The sequence below is a fragment of the Mobula hypostoma genome, chromosome 7 (genome assembly GCF_963921235.1).
Source record: "Mobula hypostoma chromosome 7, sMobHyp1.1, whole genome shotgun sequence".
In the NCBI taxonomy this organism is placed as follows: Eukaryota; Metazoa; Chordata; class Chondrichthyes; order Myliobatiformes; family Myliobatidae; genus Mobula; species Mobula hypostoma.
The window spans coordinates 138,705,707-138,722,079 of record NC_086103.1 but is presented as its reverse complement, the minus strand read 5'-3'; the positions used below and the strand labels follow the sequence as shown (position 1 = coordinate 138,722,079).

Here is a 16,373-nt window from a genome sequence, read left to right as displayed (position 1 = left end):
GGCTACTAACAGCTTCCTCCCACAGGCAGTCAGACTGCTAAATAGCTGCTCCACCTGACTCTGCTTTGGACACCTAACTTGCACTGTACACTTATAACTTGATTTTAACTGGCATTGGCTGTTGTGTTTTACTATTTATTGTTATGTTTATTATTTAATGTTGCGTTTTGTTATGTTATGATTGCACTGCTCCTGGGAAACACTGTCTCATTCTGCCCTGCAGAACAGATGTACGGGTAGAATGACAATAAAGTTTTTTGAATCTTGAATCTTTATCTATTTTAGAAATTTCCACTATGCACGGTAACAAATAGGTTGTAACAAAGCTGTCAGTGTATGAATGTATTCTCCAAGATGTTTGAACTGGTATAGTTTTTCATACTTAATGACTAAAATCACAGCTATTCTAATGTTAATTATTTTAGACTGTGCTGTAGCATTAATTTTTTACCAAGAGTGCATTCTCCATTACTAGTACAAGTTGGGAATACTGAAATTTTTACTATACACTACTGGTTCCATATACTGTAGTCACTCTTGAATATCAGAAAATAGTTTAATCCATTAAACTAAAATATTATAATTGCTTAAAATATCTAATATAATTACTAAACATAGCTTGTAAGACATAGTTCAATTGTGTATTTGAAATTCAGTGATCAGCTATTATGTTTTCCTGATCTACACCTGTGTCAATGAATCTTTTATTGTGTAAAGGAACAAAACAAGCAATATACATTGACATAGCTTCTTCTATATTGCACAAAAAATTGAAGTGACTGTTACATGCATATTCTTTTATCTTGCTTATAAACAATGAGATATATCATAGGACACTGCCTGTTGTCCCCATGATGCATTGAAACAGAGTTTTATGCATCATATGAAGAGCAACACTTCTAACAAGTATATACTACATTATAGCACTTAAATATCAAATATAATTCATTTACTCAAAAAATATTTGGATCTGATTGTTTCAACTAAGAGAGTGTATTATTAAAAATAAATATAAAACTATCCAATTGACAAATCAGAATGGTAGAAACCTCTAGGCGTGGGCTTTAAATGAAATGAGAGAGAGAGAGAAAGAAACAATCTAAGAATGAAAATTTAAATGTAGTACTTTTATTTCAGTAATGAATTCAGGATTTTAGATTATTCTACATGGAAAATAGCATGTTATAGGTACAACTTGTGATAGCTTGCTTTTCCCTTTGGGGGAAAACAGAATAACAACCTTTTTAAATTTTTCATTATTAAAGTTCAGATTTGTCCATTACAAATTCCTAAGCAGTTAAAACAAGCTATTGCACATTTTGAAATCCAAATTCATACACAACTATTCACATAACTAAATAAAAATACTTTATGAACTTCAAGAGTAAAGGTACACTTAAACATCATATTGATTTGAACACTTTAGAACTGAGAGTTGAGTGCAAAATATACATGTACGATCAACAAATTGCTTAAAGAATACAATCCGCTTAAATATATACAAATATTGATGTTTGGCAAACATGATCAGCCAAAATTGCTCTCATTAAATGCTTCATGGTTCAAATTGAGCTAAAGGCTATTCAAGACGAAACTGCTGATGAACTAAACGTAACAAAAATGTGTTTCGATCATGTCCAGTGACAATCCTGTTAATTGTTCAAAAACACATACAGTATTCAAGTTAATACATCATTCAACACTTCTTTGCCAAAAATCTAGAAAATGATTAAAATTAACAGAATTATGGAGCATCTACTGAAAAGGAAACTTATAAAATATGTTCTGTTTCTTCTATTTTGTCAGTTCTTTTGAATTCTCATAATAGACTTCAAATAATTGCCCAGCTGGCTCTGTATTCAGGTACACTGAATTTAAACTATATATTTCTCATCTGCCATTGTAAAGAAGAACAATAAAACCAATTTGTCCAATAGAAAATTTGTGCAATAACATTTCACTCAATTTTATGCCATTGAAAGTAAACAACAATATTAAGTGTAATGTAACCTGGTACCTTGTTCATTGCTGGTTACAAGGTTAGGTCAAGATTACACCAATAATTTTATTCTTTTTTTAATTTCATGTTTCCCCTGCCTTCTCCAGTTTTCTCATTGTTCCTGTATGGCATAACTTCATTATGCCTTTATCTTTTACTGCATTAAACTATAGAATCTGCCAGCTAAAACAATCACAGCAGCATTTAAAATATAAAATTTTATATTGAATTTTGCAGGAATTTGTTTCAATCATTTTCTACTTCCATGAACACAGTGCTCAGAAAGATTCTGCAGCAACCTTGTTTAAACATTGTAAGAGAGTGGATGGCAGGTTAGCTTTTGTGGCTCTGTTCTAGTGTTTTGGATCATCTTAGCTATAGCAGTATTATTTTTTAATTGTAGAGAGATACAACCAATATTTTAAGTTACATGTGCATATTTATTAAAATAATTTCATATTATTGCAGTTATTTTAAGTAGAATAATAAGTTAATAAAGTGAACATTGGTTCTAATAAAAGGTGAATTTGGGAATTAATAACAGAAAACAAGAAGCTAGTAAATGAACTAGAGAGATATTTTATGTCGGTCTACACTAAACGAGATACAGGTAACATTCTAGAATAGCTGTAAATCAGTAAATGAAAGAGAGGGAGAAACTCTGGAAAATTACAATCACCAGGGAAGTGTTCCAGAGCAAATTGTTGCAGCTGTTGCCTGACAAGCTGCCTAGTGCCAATGGACTTTATCCCAAACTTTTAAAAATGGTAGTGGTTTTAATTTTCCTAAATTCAGAGATCATTCCATTAGATTGAAAATAAATAACTAAATTCTCTATTCAAAAAAGGGAAATAAAGTAGGAATCTACAGACCATTTAACATCTGTCATAGGTGAAAATATTAGAAGATTTTATTAAAGATATTATAGCAGGGTATTTGGGAAAATTCAAGTTAATAAGAAGTTAATATGGTTTTGTGAAAGAGATCACATTTGATAAAATTATTGGAATTCATTTTAGAAACATAGTATAGATAAATGGGAACAAGTGAATACTATAATTAGATTTTCAGAAGGCATATGATAAGAAGATGCATTAATAGTTACTGTGGAAAGTAAAAGATCATATATTGGCAAGGATAGAAGTTTGGCTGCCTTACACAGAAAACAAAGAATAGGCACAACTGAATCCATTATAGTTAGTGAGATACAACAGTGATGTACCGCAGGAATTAGTACACAGGCCTCTATGTTTTACAATTTATATAAATGATTTGGATGAAGGCATAGTTACTAAGTTAGGAAAATAACGTGAAGAAAATACAGAGGAGCTGCAAAGAGATGCAAATACGTAAATGGGTAAAGACCTGACAAATGCATCCAACTGGGTGGATATGAAAAGTTTCCTCTCATGGGGAAATCTAAAAGATGCAAGCTAGGCAGAATAAATAAAAATACATAACATGAATAGTGAGAAATTTCTGAGCTAAGATATCCTTGGTATATCCACTTTATTAACACCCCTCAGAATTTTACACCTTCAGCAAACTGTTACCTATGCTCATGTTCTTTCCTAATAGATCAATGATGTACTTAGGAGAGATCTTACCTAAGCAACATGTAACTAAAACACTATATTCTATTCTTATCAATAAACTTCTAAAATCTTTCCTATTTACTGACTGTGGTAGCATATTAGCCTTTTGAGAATCATTCCCCATGCCAGCCAGATCCTGTTGACTTTCAGAGCTCTGCTATCTCTCACCTTCTGGATAATATGCTTCTGTATTATTCCTGCCAAAATGAATAACCTCACATTTTTCCACACAAATGAACTAAATATCTAAAAGTGAAAAAACAACATGAAGAAAATTCAACATTTATTACAAAGAATACATTTAGGAATTTTCCTTTAAGGTATTTTGCTCATGACAGAGGAGAGAAAAAAATTAAATTTAGGTCAGTAAACATACTGTAGCTAACTTGCAAAAATTACGAAATGTATTGACTGCAGGCAAATAAATTTGATAATTAGTGAAAATATACATGATTAAAACTTTGGTTTGATCAGAGTATTCTTGAAATTAGTAAGAACAGTAAATACAGTAAATACACTGATCCCTACCATTAAAGTTCAAAGTAAATTTATTATTAAAGTACGTGTATGCCACCATATGCTACCTTGAGATTTATTTTAATGGTTAATTAGCAATACAATGTTAAAAGTTACATCTTCAAACGTTTAGAATCTTTTAAAGCAATACCTGGAGAATCCTATGGTTACAACGGCATTATATTTGAATTAAAAACATTGAAATCTAGTATGCTCAAGTATAATCTTAAACTTCAAATTCTGAGGTGGTGAAAACGAGCCATTAGTTCAAGGAATAATATATTCATAATATATACATTAAAATCTTGTATTTTGTTTCATTAAAATACATTTTGAATTATCACCAATGAAGAATTAAAAATGAAATATATACAGCTTGCTTAAAAACTAAGCTATAGCTAATTTGAGGGCCATCAGCTTAATTGATCAAAGATTTGTTTGGTGGTTAAGAAAAAAAACATACATAGTTTTTAATATGATGTGCACACAAGCAGTGGGTTGCAATTAAATACAATGTATTTTTATATTTGTTTCAGTTAATAAATACATTTTCATCTCAGTGATGCCCCTTTAACAAACTTAATAAACTACAATATTTTAACTATAGATTCACCAACTGTTGTTTTGTAAACAGTACCATATTTTTATGTTTTCATATATATATATATAATGTCATAGCAGGGTTAACAAATCTTTAAAAAAACATTTATCCCTTTTCAATCAGACATATTTTAAACTAGATATGGCACTGATGTGATAATTCACAAAATACCTGTTTATTAGTCCAGAAATGCACTTAAAGCCAAATGTGTGCAATCTACTGCACCTTTACATGCTCCAATAACTATTCTATGAATCAATAAGCAAGATTATTAATAGCACACTGTGCCAAGCTGCATGTCACATTTCCTGTTGAGAACAAATAACCTTCAAGACATTTGACACACAGTCCAAGCTATTTGCCTTCAAACCTCCAAAGCAAATCTGTCAAAACACAAGATATTTGCTCTAATTTGTACTTAAACAGAAGTACTACTTAAATAAACTCACCGAACAATATTTGCTGAGAAGTTAAAAGTTACCAAATATATAGCTAAATCCCAGAAAATGATATTATGTGTAGTTACGCAAATTCTTTGATCAAAATATATTCTTCTACAATAAATATTGTTTGTAATTTTATGCAAATTATGAAAGAAGTTTTTTTAAACTAAAGGGCTATATAGAACTACAGATCACAACATTACAAAGCAAAATAGGAGAAAAGCAGCATATGAGAGTTAATGTATGAAAACATTGAAAAAGTTTCTTCAAATGATTAAAAATGTAACACTCCATGCTGCCACAATATGAGCAAGTGTTTATGGAGAATATCTCCACTGTTCATGTGAATGTATAGCATGTGCAGTACTTCTACTGTTCCAAATAGAGAACTGTTATACTTAAAACAAAGCATGCATACAGTCACCATGGTCATCAGATATGCTGGTCATGATCAATACTGTGATTTAAATTCAGTTTCTTAAACTCAGCTCACAGACAAGTACGAAGTGAGGCAGTGACTTGAGAATGGGAAGATGGTTTACAGATTCATTAGACTCTCAGAAGCTGCAAAATGGGGGCACAGGGTCATGTCTGGGTTCTGAAGCTGCTTTATAATCCGCTTGTGGAACTTCTCTCGAACACGATTAAATTCCATTATATCAAGAGGATCCTCTTCAACCCAGAATTTATGGAACTCATGCATCAGGTAGCCTGCGTGGAACATGGGTAAAGCAAAAAAAGAATCATTTGAAGGAAACTGTAGGCAGAATAGTAAACAATGCAATTTTATAACATTGCACTTTTATCTGTAAGTCCCAAGAATGAAAGCAGAGCTAGTTAATACTGAACAACTTGGATGCAGGATGTGTTGCATTATACAGACAACAAAAGTGTGAGTTTACAGCAACTGTAGCAAGAGAACAAGGTGACAAGATGAATGAAAACAAGAGACTGCAGACACTAGATTCTGGTGCAATAAAGAATCTGCTGGAGGAATTTGGTTGAGTCAAATCTGCGGGGGAGGGGGGAGATAGAAAGAAAAATTGTGGAGGTTTTGGGTCAAACCTTGCATCAAGACTGAGAGTAGAAAGGGAAGATTGTTAGTATAATTTGTCTCCCAACTTTATCCCACCCCATCCCTTATCTGGTTCCATTTGCCTGTGATTTTTCATCTCTCCTCAGTGCACTAATCACCTATTAGCCCCTGCCTTACCACCCACTCTCCTCTTTATACCGGCTATGTTTCCTCTCCACTCAGTCCAGTTACAGAGGTTTGACCCCAAGCATTGACAATCCTTCTCCCCCACTGATAAGTTCTGTACTTCCAGTGAATTGTTTATGGACAAGTTTACTATTGGTGGTTATAAAAATGGAAAAAACCTGGACAATTTGCATTATAATAAAAAAAGAAAAAAAAGAAAATGTTATGCATCAGGATCAGAGTTTTGTAAATGATAGTATATCTGAACAAGAGATATGATGTTTCAGAGCTCTAAAATGACAGCTGAACAAAATATAACTGGCAGCTATACATCTACACCCAAGCTTTCAAGGAATACTAAAGTATATTAAGATATTTATCAAAACTACATTTCAACAGAAATGCTTCACAGCAAATGATACTCAAGTTTATGTTTGGTATCAACTTACAGAAGACTTTGTGGAAGTGAAAGAGTGATGGTGATTCAGGAGCAACATTATACAAATGGGTCTTCAATGATCCACTTATAAGCAGAGAATATGCAAGGTCAGTTATATTAATTCCTACTATAGCAAATGAAAACCTGTAAGAGAATAGATATACATTTAAAAATGTAATCAAATCAGAATAACGTGGAATCAATACAAAAATGTCCCTTACAGTAAATTTTTATTTGGAGGAATTTTCAAATTGATCTGGAGACACTAAAGAAATAAAAAGCAAATTGCTGAGGCTATTTATTCTGCTTAGGCAGTCCCTCAGGATAAAGGCTGACTTGGTTGCTTCTACTCTGGTTTTATAGGTTCCATAGGTAGTTATTACAGACTCTGCCACAGATGGAGCAGGTGGTGACCGATGTGGGCAGCTCATGAGGTGCTGTACTTCTTTACCTATTCACATTTGACTTCTGTGTGCTTCCACACATTCCCTTGAGGTTCTCTGTACCATCTTGAATGACCTTTCTCCATTTTGAGTAGTCAACGGCTAGAGATTTTCAGGAGCTGGTGGATTTGTTGCACTTCTTCAAAGAAGCTTTGAGCATATCCATGAATATACCTTTTGTTTATCTGGTAAATACTTTCCATGACAGAGCTCAAATTATATTATCTGTTCAGAGAGGCTGGTTTTGGGCATGAGTGCAAATATACACAGAGTAACTAGGCCCTCGATGTTGGGGTCATTGGGCTGGGAGAGCATTCTGATGTTGGGTTGTTTATCCTTCCAGTGCCTTGAAATGCTTGCTGAAGATAGTCCAGGTCTCTTAAAAAAAACATTTAGGAGGGATCAAAGTATCTGATAGATCATGACTTTTGTAGAGGAACTGAAATCTTTGTCTCCAAATCCCTTTTCCTCAAATGAGTAAATGACTAAAGACTAAGCTGGTACATTGACTACTGATGAACTTCAGATCCCAAGCATTACTAGATAGATTTAGAAGCTTATTAGTGAATACCAGTGGCAGTGGTACAGACCTAATATCTGATAAGAGTTGGTGTGTGTGAGGGAGAGAGCGAGAAAGTGAGAGAGAGTGAGAGAAAGTAATTGAAGTGGAAAACTTTTCATATTGTTGAAGTGCATCTTGCTAATGTTGCATAGGTATTTTGATACAATGTGTAGGAAGCTGCAGAGAGTACTGGATGTAACAAACAAGGTTGAAGGAGATGCATCTTAATGTTTGACCTTTTCAATTTCCACATTAGGGTCATCTTTGAAGAACTTGTTTTAAATGCCTAATCTTGAAAATTTTTGTACAGCTTTTTACATCATGTTTTTAGTGAATAATTTATATTGATACAACCAATAATTTCAGAATCTTTGTAAACATTATTTTGAAATGCAGAATGGGAGCAAAGTACTCACCCAATTGCTTGATCAATTTTTTTCTTTTCCAACTCTTTTTTATTCAATTTGCTGTTTAAAAATGTAAAAAAAAAATGAATTAGTTTTCCCATATCAATGTTCTTATGCATAAGCAGTAAACTTAAACTATTATTCTAAAAAAGACAGCAACTGGATTTTACTTACAACATTTGTATACTTTCCAATCGGAAAGATCTTGGCTGCAACCCAGATTACATGAACTAGGGCAGCAAGTAAATCAATCCTCAAAATGTTTTATCAGCCTGATTTTATAATGTTTAATGTTGTAAAAGGAGAGTGTTCTAGTGGATATGAAAATCAGTTTTGAAACAACAGGAATGTGCCAGATGGACTAGATCTGCTTCGCCATTTGATAATTGATAACTGAGCCTGTACTTCAAGCACTTATAACTCAATTATGATCACCTCTAATATCCATAGTTTCCAAAACACTATCAATATTAGCCTTGTATGACAAAGTATGGACAATCCCTTTTGAAGAATAAAATGGCAAATTTACAATTCTCTGCCTAAAGAGATGACTTCTTCATCTCAGTCCTGGCTAACTGACCTCTTTTCCTGAGCTTCTCTGTCCTGTTCTGAACTCTGCACAGAGGAAAAAAAAGGCTGCACATTGGTAACTAGCTTGTCAAGCCCTCTCAGAATAGGTGTATGCCTCAATGCAAATATCCCTCGTTCTGCTAAATACCAGTGAGAATAGGTTGTTGTTGTTCAGGCATTAAGTTGAGTCTGACTCTTCGTGTCCTCACGGACATAGGGTCCAAAGGGTTTTCATGGAAAGACATGGAAGTAGATTGCCAGGCCTTTCTTCCACGCAGATACTGCTGCTGCCCAGGTTGGGACCCGGCTGAGTTTGAACTCAGAACCATCTGCCTTGAAGTCCAGTGCTGATGCTACTACACTAGCAGCCAGCCCACTGTAGATATCAAACACAAATTTTAAGGCCAAATTTACTGTCCAAATATTTTTGAAGGCACTCACAGATGCATGGATGGATGAAACCTACTGAGAAGTACTTGCTGCTATCATTCCAACTGCACCGAGATATTGAATCTTTAACACAATTCAGCAGCAACAAGTCCTACAGTTCCTTGCAGATACGCTTTGCTGTCTGCCACTGAACCTGTGCCCAAGTAGATCTGGTGCTGCTAAGCTGTGACATACTACAGCAGCTTGCTTGATATGCACTCTATTGACAACCAGTTCACTCCACCACTGATGCACAGGAGCAGCAGCTGTCCAATGACAGGATGCACTGCAGCAATTCACCAAGACTCCCTAAAAACCTGCAATCTCTAGAATAACAAGTACAGTACAACAAAAATATGCGCACATTACCACCTGGAAGTTGCCCTCGAAGCTACACACCATCCTGACTTGGACATGTATCACTGTTGCTTCCCCATTCCTGGGTCACAATCCTGGAATTCCCTTCCTAATAGCATTGTGGTTACTGTATACTCACATCCCAATGTCTGCAATGATTCAAGAAGGCAGGTTACCACCACCTTCTCAAAGACAATTTGGGATGGTCAATTAAACGCTGGGTCAACCAATAAAGCCTACATCCCTTGAATTAATAATTAAAAAAGGACACAAGGAAGACACAGAGAAACTTAGGAAGGTTAAGTGGGCAAAGATCTGGCAGATGGGGTTGAAATGTGCATAAAATTGAAATTGTCCACATATATAATAAAATGTATAAATGGTCAGGATTTGTAGAGCTCAGAGGGTTCTGGTACATGATTAACAAAAGCCTGGGAAGCATGCACAGCAAGTACTTAAGAAAGCCATTCCCAGTAATACTGAGAAATTGAATACAGAAACAGAGAAATTAAGCTTTAGTAATAAAAGACAACTGGACTACTGTGTGCAGTTTTGGTCTTGTTATTTAAGAAAAGAATGTTAATACAATGGAAGTAATTCAAAGAAAGTTTACTAGATCCGACACCTGGAACTGTTGGGTTGCCTGATAAGGAAAGATTTGGCAAGGTGAGTTTGTACTTTATTAAAGTATATCCATTGTACTTTAACAAAATCAAAAGTGATGATTGAAGCATACAAAATACTGAGGACTCTTGATAGGTTGCATGTGGAGAGAATGTTCTGCTAAGGGACAATTAATCTACAACAAAGGATCATTGTTTAAAAATTAAAGATCACTATTTAGGACAGTGATAGGGTGAATATTTCCTTTCCTCAGAGATTAACAAGTCTTTGGAATTCTTCCCCAAAAACGATGATAGAAGCAGTCTTAGAGAATTTTTAAGGCAGATAGACATAATAAATAGGGCTGAAAGGTTATGGCAATAGATGAGGATATGGAGTTGCGATTACAATCAGATCAGTTGTGCTATTATTGAATGTTGAAGCCAGCGTGAAGGTTGAGTGACTTACTCCTGCCCTTACTGCTTGTGTACACATGTGACGCAATTAATTTCAATGGAAAGGCATGACTCAAGGAAAATCCAGATCACTTAAAACTTTCTGTTTTACACATTTTAAGTATTTTTTCCAAAAGTATCACCAATTTTTATTGTAACCTAATGCTTATTTTTCTCTGAACGTCAGAAATGCCAGGCTGCACAGCTTAATTTGCTGTTTGCATTGGTAGGGTCCTGCACTGGGCTGGATGTTGTCAGTCAGGGACTAAATTAACCTGCAAGTATAAGAAAATCTTCAATAATCCGGCACATTGGACTTCATCAGTGTCAGACTATTATTATTCCAACATAACTTGTTCAACCTTTCTCTGCAACTTGGGTGATGAAACCCAGGTAACATTCTAGTAAATCTTCTCTGTACTCTCTCTATTTTGTTGACATCTTTCCTATAATTCGGTGACCAGAACTGTACACGATACTCCAAATTTAGCCTTACCAATGTCTTGTACAATTTTAACATTACGTCCCAACTCCTATACTCAATGCTCTGATTTATAAAGGCCAGCATACCAAAAGCTTTCTTCACCACCCTATCCACAAGAGATTCCACCTTCAGGAACTATGCACCATTATTCCTAGATCCCTCTGTTCTACAGCATTCTTCAATGCCCTACCATTTACTACGTATATCCTATTTTGATTAGTCCTATCAAAATGTAGCACCTCACATTTATTAGCATTAAACTCTTACTAGAATGTTACCTGGGTTTCATCACCTAAGTTGCAGAGAAAAGTTGAACAAGTTGGGTCTTTATTCTTTAGAGCGTAGAAGGTTGAGGGGGGACTTGATAGAGGTATTTAAAATTACGAGGGGGATAGATAGAGTTGACGTGGATAGGCTTTTTCCATTGAGAGTGGGGGAGATTCAAACAAGAGGACATGAGTTGAGAGTTAAAGGGCAAAAGTTTAGGGGTAACATGAGGGGGAACTTCTTTACTCACAGAGTGGTAGCTGTGTGGAACGAGCTTCCAGCAGAAGTGGTTGAGGCAGGTTCAATGTTGTCATTTAAAGTTAAATTGGATAGGAAAGGAATGGAGGATTATGGGCCGAGTGCAGGTCGGTAGGACTAGGTGAGAGTAAGAGTTCGGCATGGACTAGAAGGGCCGAGATAGCCTGTTTCCGTGCTGTAATTGTTATATGCTTATATACTTTTATAAACTTAATTTAAAAATGTTACAGAGCAAGTTTTAAAATGTATTAGACAAATTTAGATGGATCAACTGAGACCGACTGAGTGGAAAGGGAGTGCAGCAAACCTCATCTGGTGAGGTGCCGAATCATTGGGTTAACAGAGTTCATTGTAAATTTAAATAGTAGAGTGCAAGTGTAGGTAACTGCTTGCTGTGGAAGGTTGGACACGAACATTCCATGGGCCTACAGATTGTATGTTGTGTGCTACTGATAAATGTTAAGCTTCCTATTTACATTTCAGATGACAAACACCAAAATCTTATAACTCTTCTGCACTAATTCCATGGGAGATATTCTTGGGCACAGAGAATAAAATCTATGCACTGTACTCCGAATGCGGTCTCACCAAACACTGCATAATTTCTGCAAGACTTCCTTTATTATTCCAAATTGTTTCCAATAAATTTCAATGAACAATTTGCTTTTCCAGTTGTTTTCTGTACTCTATATTCTGCACACTTTGAAGCCGCACACTCAGATTCTTCTATACAAATTTCACACCATTTAAAAGACATTCAGTTTTCAGCACCTAACGCCTGTAGTCTCATGTTTCCAGTTTCTTCCAAAGTACACCATCTCATATTTTCCAAAAATTTACTCCACAGACCACCTTCTTCTCCATTCACCTGATCTAGAAAATGCTTTGAGTCCCCTTCACTTGTCATAAACAAACTTGTATACATTTATCTTATTGACTTTGAGGAAAAGACATAATGTAATCATGAACAAATGCATGCCTGTAGTTGCTGTCTTGCTACTTACAAAAGAATTTCTATCCTTGGTTTTCTGTTCATTATTCAATCTCTTCCCATGCCAATATATTAACCTCCATTCGTTGTTTTATATTATAATAATTTCTATAGTATTTTATCAACTGCCTTTTAGAAATATACAGTGCTGTGCAAACGTCTTAGGCACATATACTGTATATAGCCTGGGTGCCTAGACTTTTGCACAGCGCTTCGGTAATTTAATGTATTGCTATTGCAATAAAAAACAAATTTCATAACATATTGAGTGATGATAAATTGATTCTGATCTGGGGACTGAGAATGGGAAGGGAGCAAAGAGCGGGGTGGGAGTGGGAAGCACCAGAAAGACATTCTGTGATAATCAATAAACCAATTGTTTGGAATCAAATGATTTACCTGTGTTTCAGAAATGGGTGTGTCTGCACCTGCACCCCCCCCCTTGCACTCCTCCACTGCCACCTGTTGCACACCCATCCCTTAATGGTCGACCCTTGCTATTCTCAACATCCTTTGCCTCTGCCAGATTTAAAACTTTCTCTGCTCCATGCCGAAAAATACAGTACTGTATAAAAGTCTTAAGCACCCTAGTTATAGAAATGTACCCAAGATTTTTGCACAGTAGTGCAGGTATACTACAGCCCTATAGAACTTACTAAATATGGCTTCCCCATCCTAAAAATCAAGCTGATGTATAAAAAAAAGTTTACTCACAATAGTCAATCTATCAACTTCCCTCCTCAAGAAGATAATGAAAACAATTCAACACCCAAGGACTGCTGGATGTCATGAATTTCTCATAAAAAATATTACACCATGAAGTTTGAATCTATTACCCTCAGTCTTCTGATCGTGACCTGAAGGAATATTGAATTTTTGCAAAGAACTAGTATTTTCATTAACTGTGTAGCCCGGAGCAAGCTTAGGGCTGCTGTGCATGCACAGGAAATGCAAAAGTTCCAAACTACTAAATAACTGATCACTGTTAATAAGTCTATTGCACTTCAAAGCTGCTTGCTGCAGTTTCCTTACAGTGATCCCACTTCCATTGAAAGGAATTTATATTGGGTTAATCAGATTATTTTTATTTTCCAGTTTTACTTTTACTTAAAAACATGAATAATATGCTTTATTAAGAGCTTTTGATTACGAATGGCTAATATCATTGACAGCTGTTTCAGCTTGGTGATTGCAGCTCATAAAGTGACAAAGCATTTATGTGGGAAAAACGACTGGAGGGCTCTAGACGACAATGTAAATAAGCATGGACTGCAGGCCACTCAAAGGAAGTTTGGGGCCACTATATCTCACTTTGCAGTTAAACATATTGTAACAAGAAGTGTGGACAAAATTATTTAATCAACACACAAAATCTGTGATGTAGCTCTTGATCTCGTTGTCTGTGGAACCTTACAATGAGCAAGTCAATTGTTTTATTTCCCACAGCACAATGATCACAGTCCAAAAGTGCTTCACTGGTTACAAAGCACTCTAGGAAAGTTGTGCATTTCTCAATGCAGATTCTCTCTACATCGATGCAATTTGTTCTTTTCCTATTGTCAGCAGCTACATGCCTTGCTGCAGTTTAGATGATACACCAGTATCTTCAGTCTGGTGAAAAAGAGAGATTTCAATCTCTAAGCTTTTTCAATGTTCAACCTCAATGTTGTGAGCCTGACTTACTTATCGTAAAATCCTTAATGCAAATTCTTACGCAAGGGAGTCTGGCACCATTGTCTTTTACCACTTGGTTCTGAACACAGTATGCTAAATTAGGTAATCCTACTGTGAGTTTCTAAACATGAAGAACTAGTTGAAAATATATCTAATTTGCCTCTCCTGTAATGAAAGGCCAGTGTGAATGTCATCCTTTTTTACTGTTGTCCTATAGAACTTAAAGTCAACTTTCACCAGGTATTGATACAAATCATAAGTTAGAGCCACTGCACTTGACCCAAGTCAACACCTCATCAGTCATAACTTCATATCCATAATATTCTATATGTAAAAACAGAAAATGCTAGGGATGCAAGGTCAATAACCTGAAATGTTAATTCAATTTCTTTCTCCACATCTGCTGCCTGACCATTTGAATATCTCCACCATTTTCTGATTTTATTTCAGATTTCCAATATTTTTGCTTGGTTAGCCTATATTCAAACAAAGGGGTTGAGGTGGGTGGATTAATGCATAATAATAAGTTCCCAATAGTGCACTGTACCTTTCATTTCACTGATAATGAAGCCCATGGCCATGTCTGGTAAGAACCCAGGTTTTTACTAAATATCGATACAGTTTCTGCAATAACAAGCAAGCGGGATAGCAGAAGAGCAAGGATCCCTAGGGTTGAATAGCTGAAAACTATTTTTTTTCAGTGAAATATTCCTTAAGAAATAATCCAAGACCCAAGGCTTTATGCCTCCTTGTGTAACTGGAACTTTGATTTCTTCAGTTGCAGACCCTAGTCAGTTCAAATTGGCAACAATATCTCTTCCACAATACCCTGTTCTACTCACTTTATACTTGAGGCTAAGTATAGCTCCAATGTCATATTGGAATTTTGCTAATGATACAACTGTTGTTAGCTAAATCAAAAGTGGTGACAAATCAGCACATTGGAGGAAGATTGAAAATCTGGTTGAATGGTGCAACAACAACAACCTCTTACTCAATGTCAGCAAAACCAAAGAACTGATTGACTGCAGGAGGAAGAAACCAGAGGTCCATGAGCGAGTCTTCATCATGGGATCAGAGGTGGAGAGGGTCAGTAACTTTAAACTCCTTGGAGTTATTGGAGGAGGATCTATTCTGGGATCAGCACATAAGTGCCATGTCAAAGAAGGCATGGCAGTGCCTCTACTTTCTTAGACGTATGCGCAGGTTCAGCGTGTCATCTAAAACTCTGATAAATGTCTACAGATGCACAGAGAAGAGTATCCTGTCTGGTTGCATCACGGCCTGGTCTGAAAACACCAATAGCCGTGAATGGAAAAGTAGCAGATACAGCCCAGTATTTCATGGGAGAAGCCCTCCCCACTATTGAGCACATCTACAAGGAGCAATGGCACAGAAAACAGCATCCATCATCAAGGACCCCCACTATCAAATCTATGCTCTCTTCTCACTGCTGCCTTGCGAATGAAGTGCAGGAGCCTTAGGGCTCACACCACCATGTTCAGAAACAGTTATAACTCTTCAACCATCAGACTCCTGAATCAGCATGGACAACTTCACTCACCTCAACACAGAAATGATACCACAACCTATGGACTCACTTTCAAGGACTATTCAACTCATGTTCTTAATACTGTATTATTTATTAATTCATTGTATTGCATAGTTTGTCTTCATTTGCACATTGGTTGTTTGACTGTCATTGTATGTAGTTCCTCATTGATCCCATTATATTTCTTCGTATCGAATGTGAATGACTCCAAGGAAAAGAATCTCAGTAATATTTTGTAACATATACATACTTCAATAATAATAAATTTACTTTGAATTTTGAATACAAAGGCAATATTGTTTTTAAATGACTGTCCAATGAACGTGCTTATCAAACAAGAATAAATATAAAGAACAATGCACGATTATGGAAAATATTTTACAAAAGTACCTTACATCTTCTTTAGTTAGTTGCCTAAAAGAAAGGATGAAATTAAAATAATGGCAATGTCAAATATTATAAAAAGGAAAATAATATACAAAATGGAAATGAGGTGAAGATAATTTCCTGAAAAGGTTTGCAACTGC

The 16,373-nt window shown here is 35.5% G+C and overlaps 1 protein-coding gene across 4 annotated transcripts in view; it reads right to left on the bottom strand.

Annotated features, from left to right (window-relative positions):
* Positions 1-1,126: 1,126 nt before the first annotated feature.
* Positions 1,127-16,373, bottom strand: part of elmod1 (ELMO/CED-12 domain containing 1) — a 46,135-nt gene continuing 30,888 nt past the window's right edge. For 2 of the 4 annotated variants that reach the window (XM_063054109.1, XM_063054107.1), the window contains exons 8-11: positions 16,237-16,260; positions 8,216-8,266; positions 6,805-6,938; positions 1,127-5,865 (exon numbers count right to left, since the gene is read on the bottom strand). In XM_063054109.1, the coding sequence (XP_062910179.1) occupies positions 5,693-5,865; positions 6,805-6,938; positions 8,216-8,266; positions 16,237-16,260 (382 nt within the window). In that variant the 3' untranslated portion in view covers positions 1,127-5,692. The remainder of the gene's footprint in view (positions 5,866-6,804; positions 6,939-8,215; positions 8,267-16,236; positions 16,261-16,373) is intronic. The other 2 variants (XM_063054108.1, XM_063054110.1) reach the window with 2 other exon arrangements.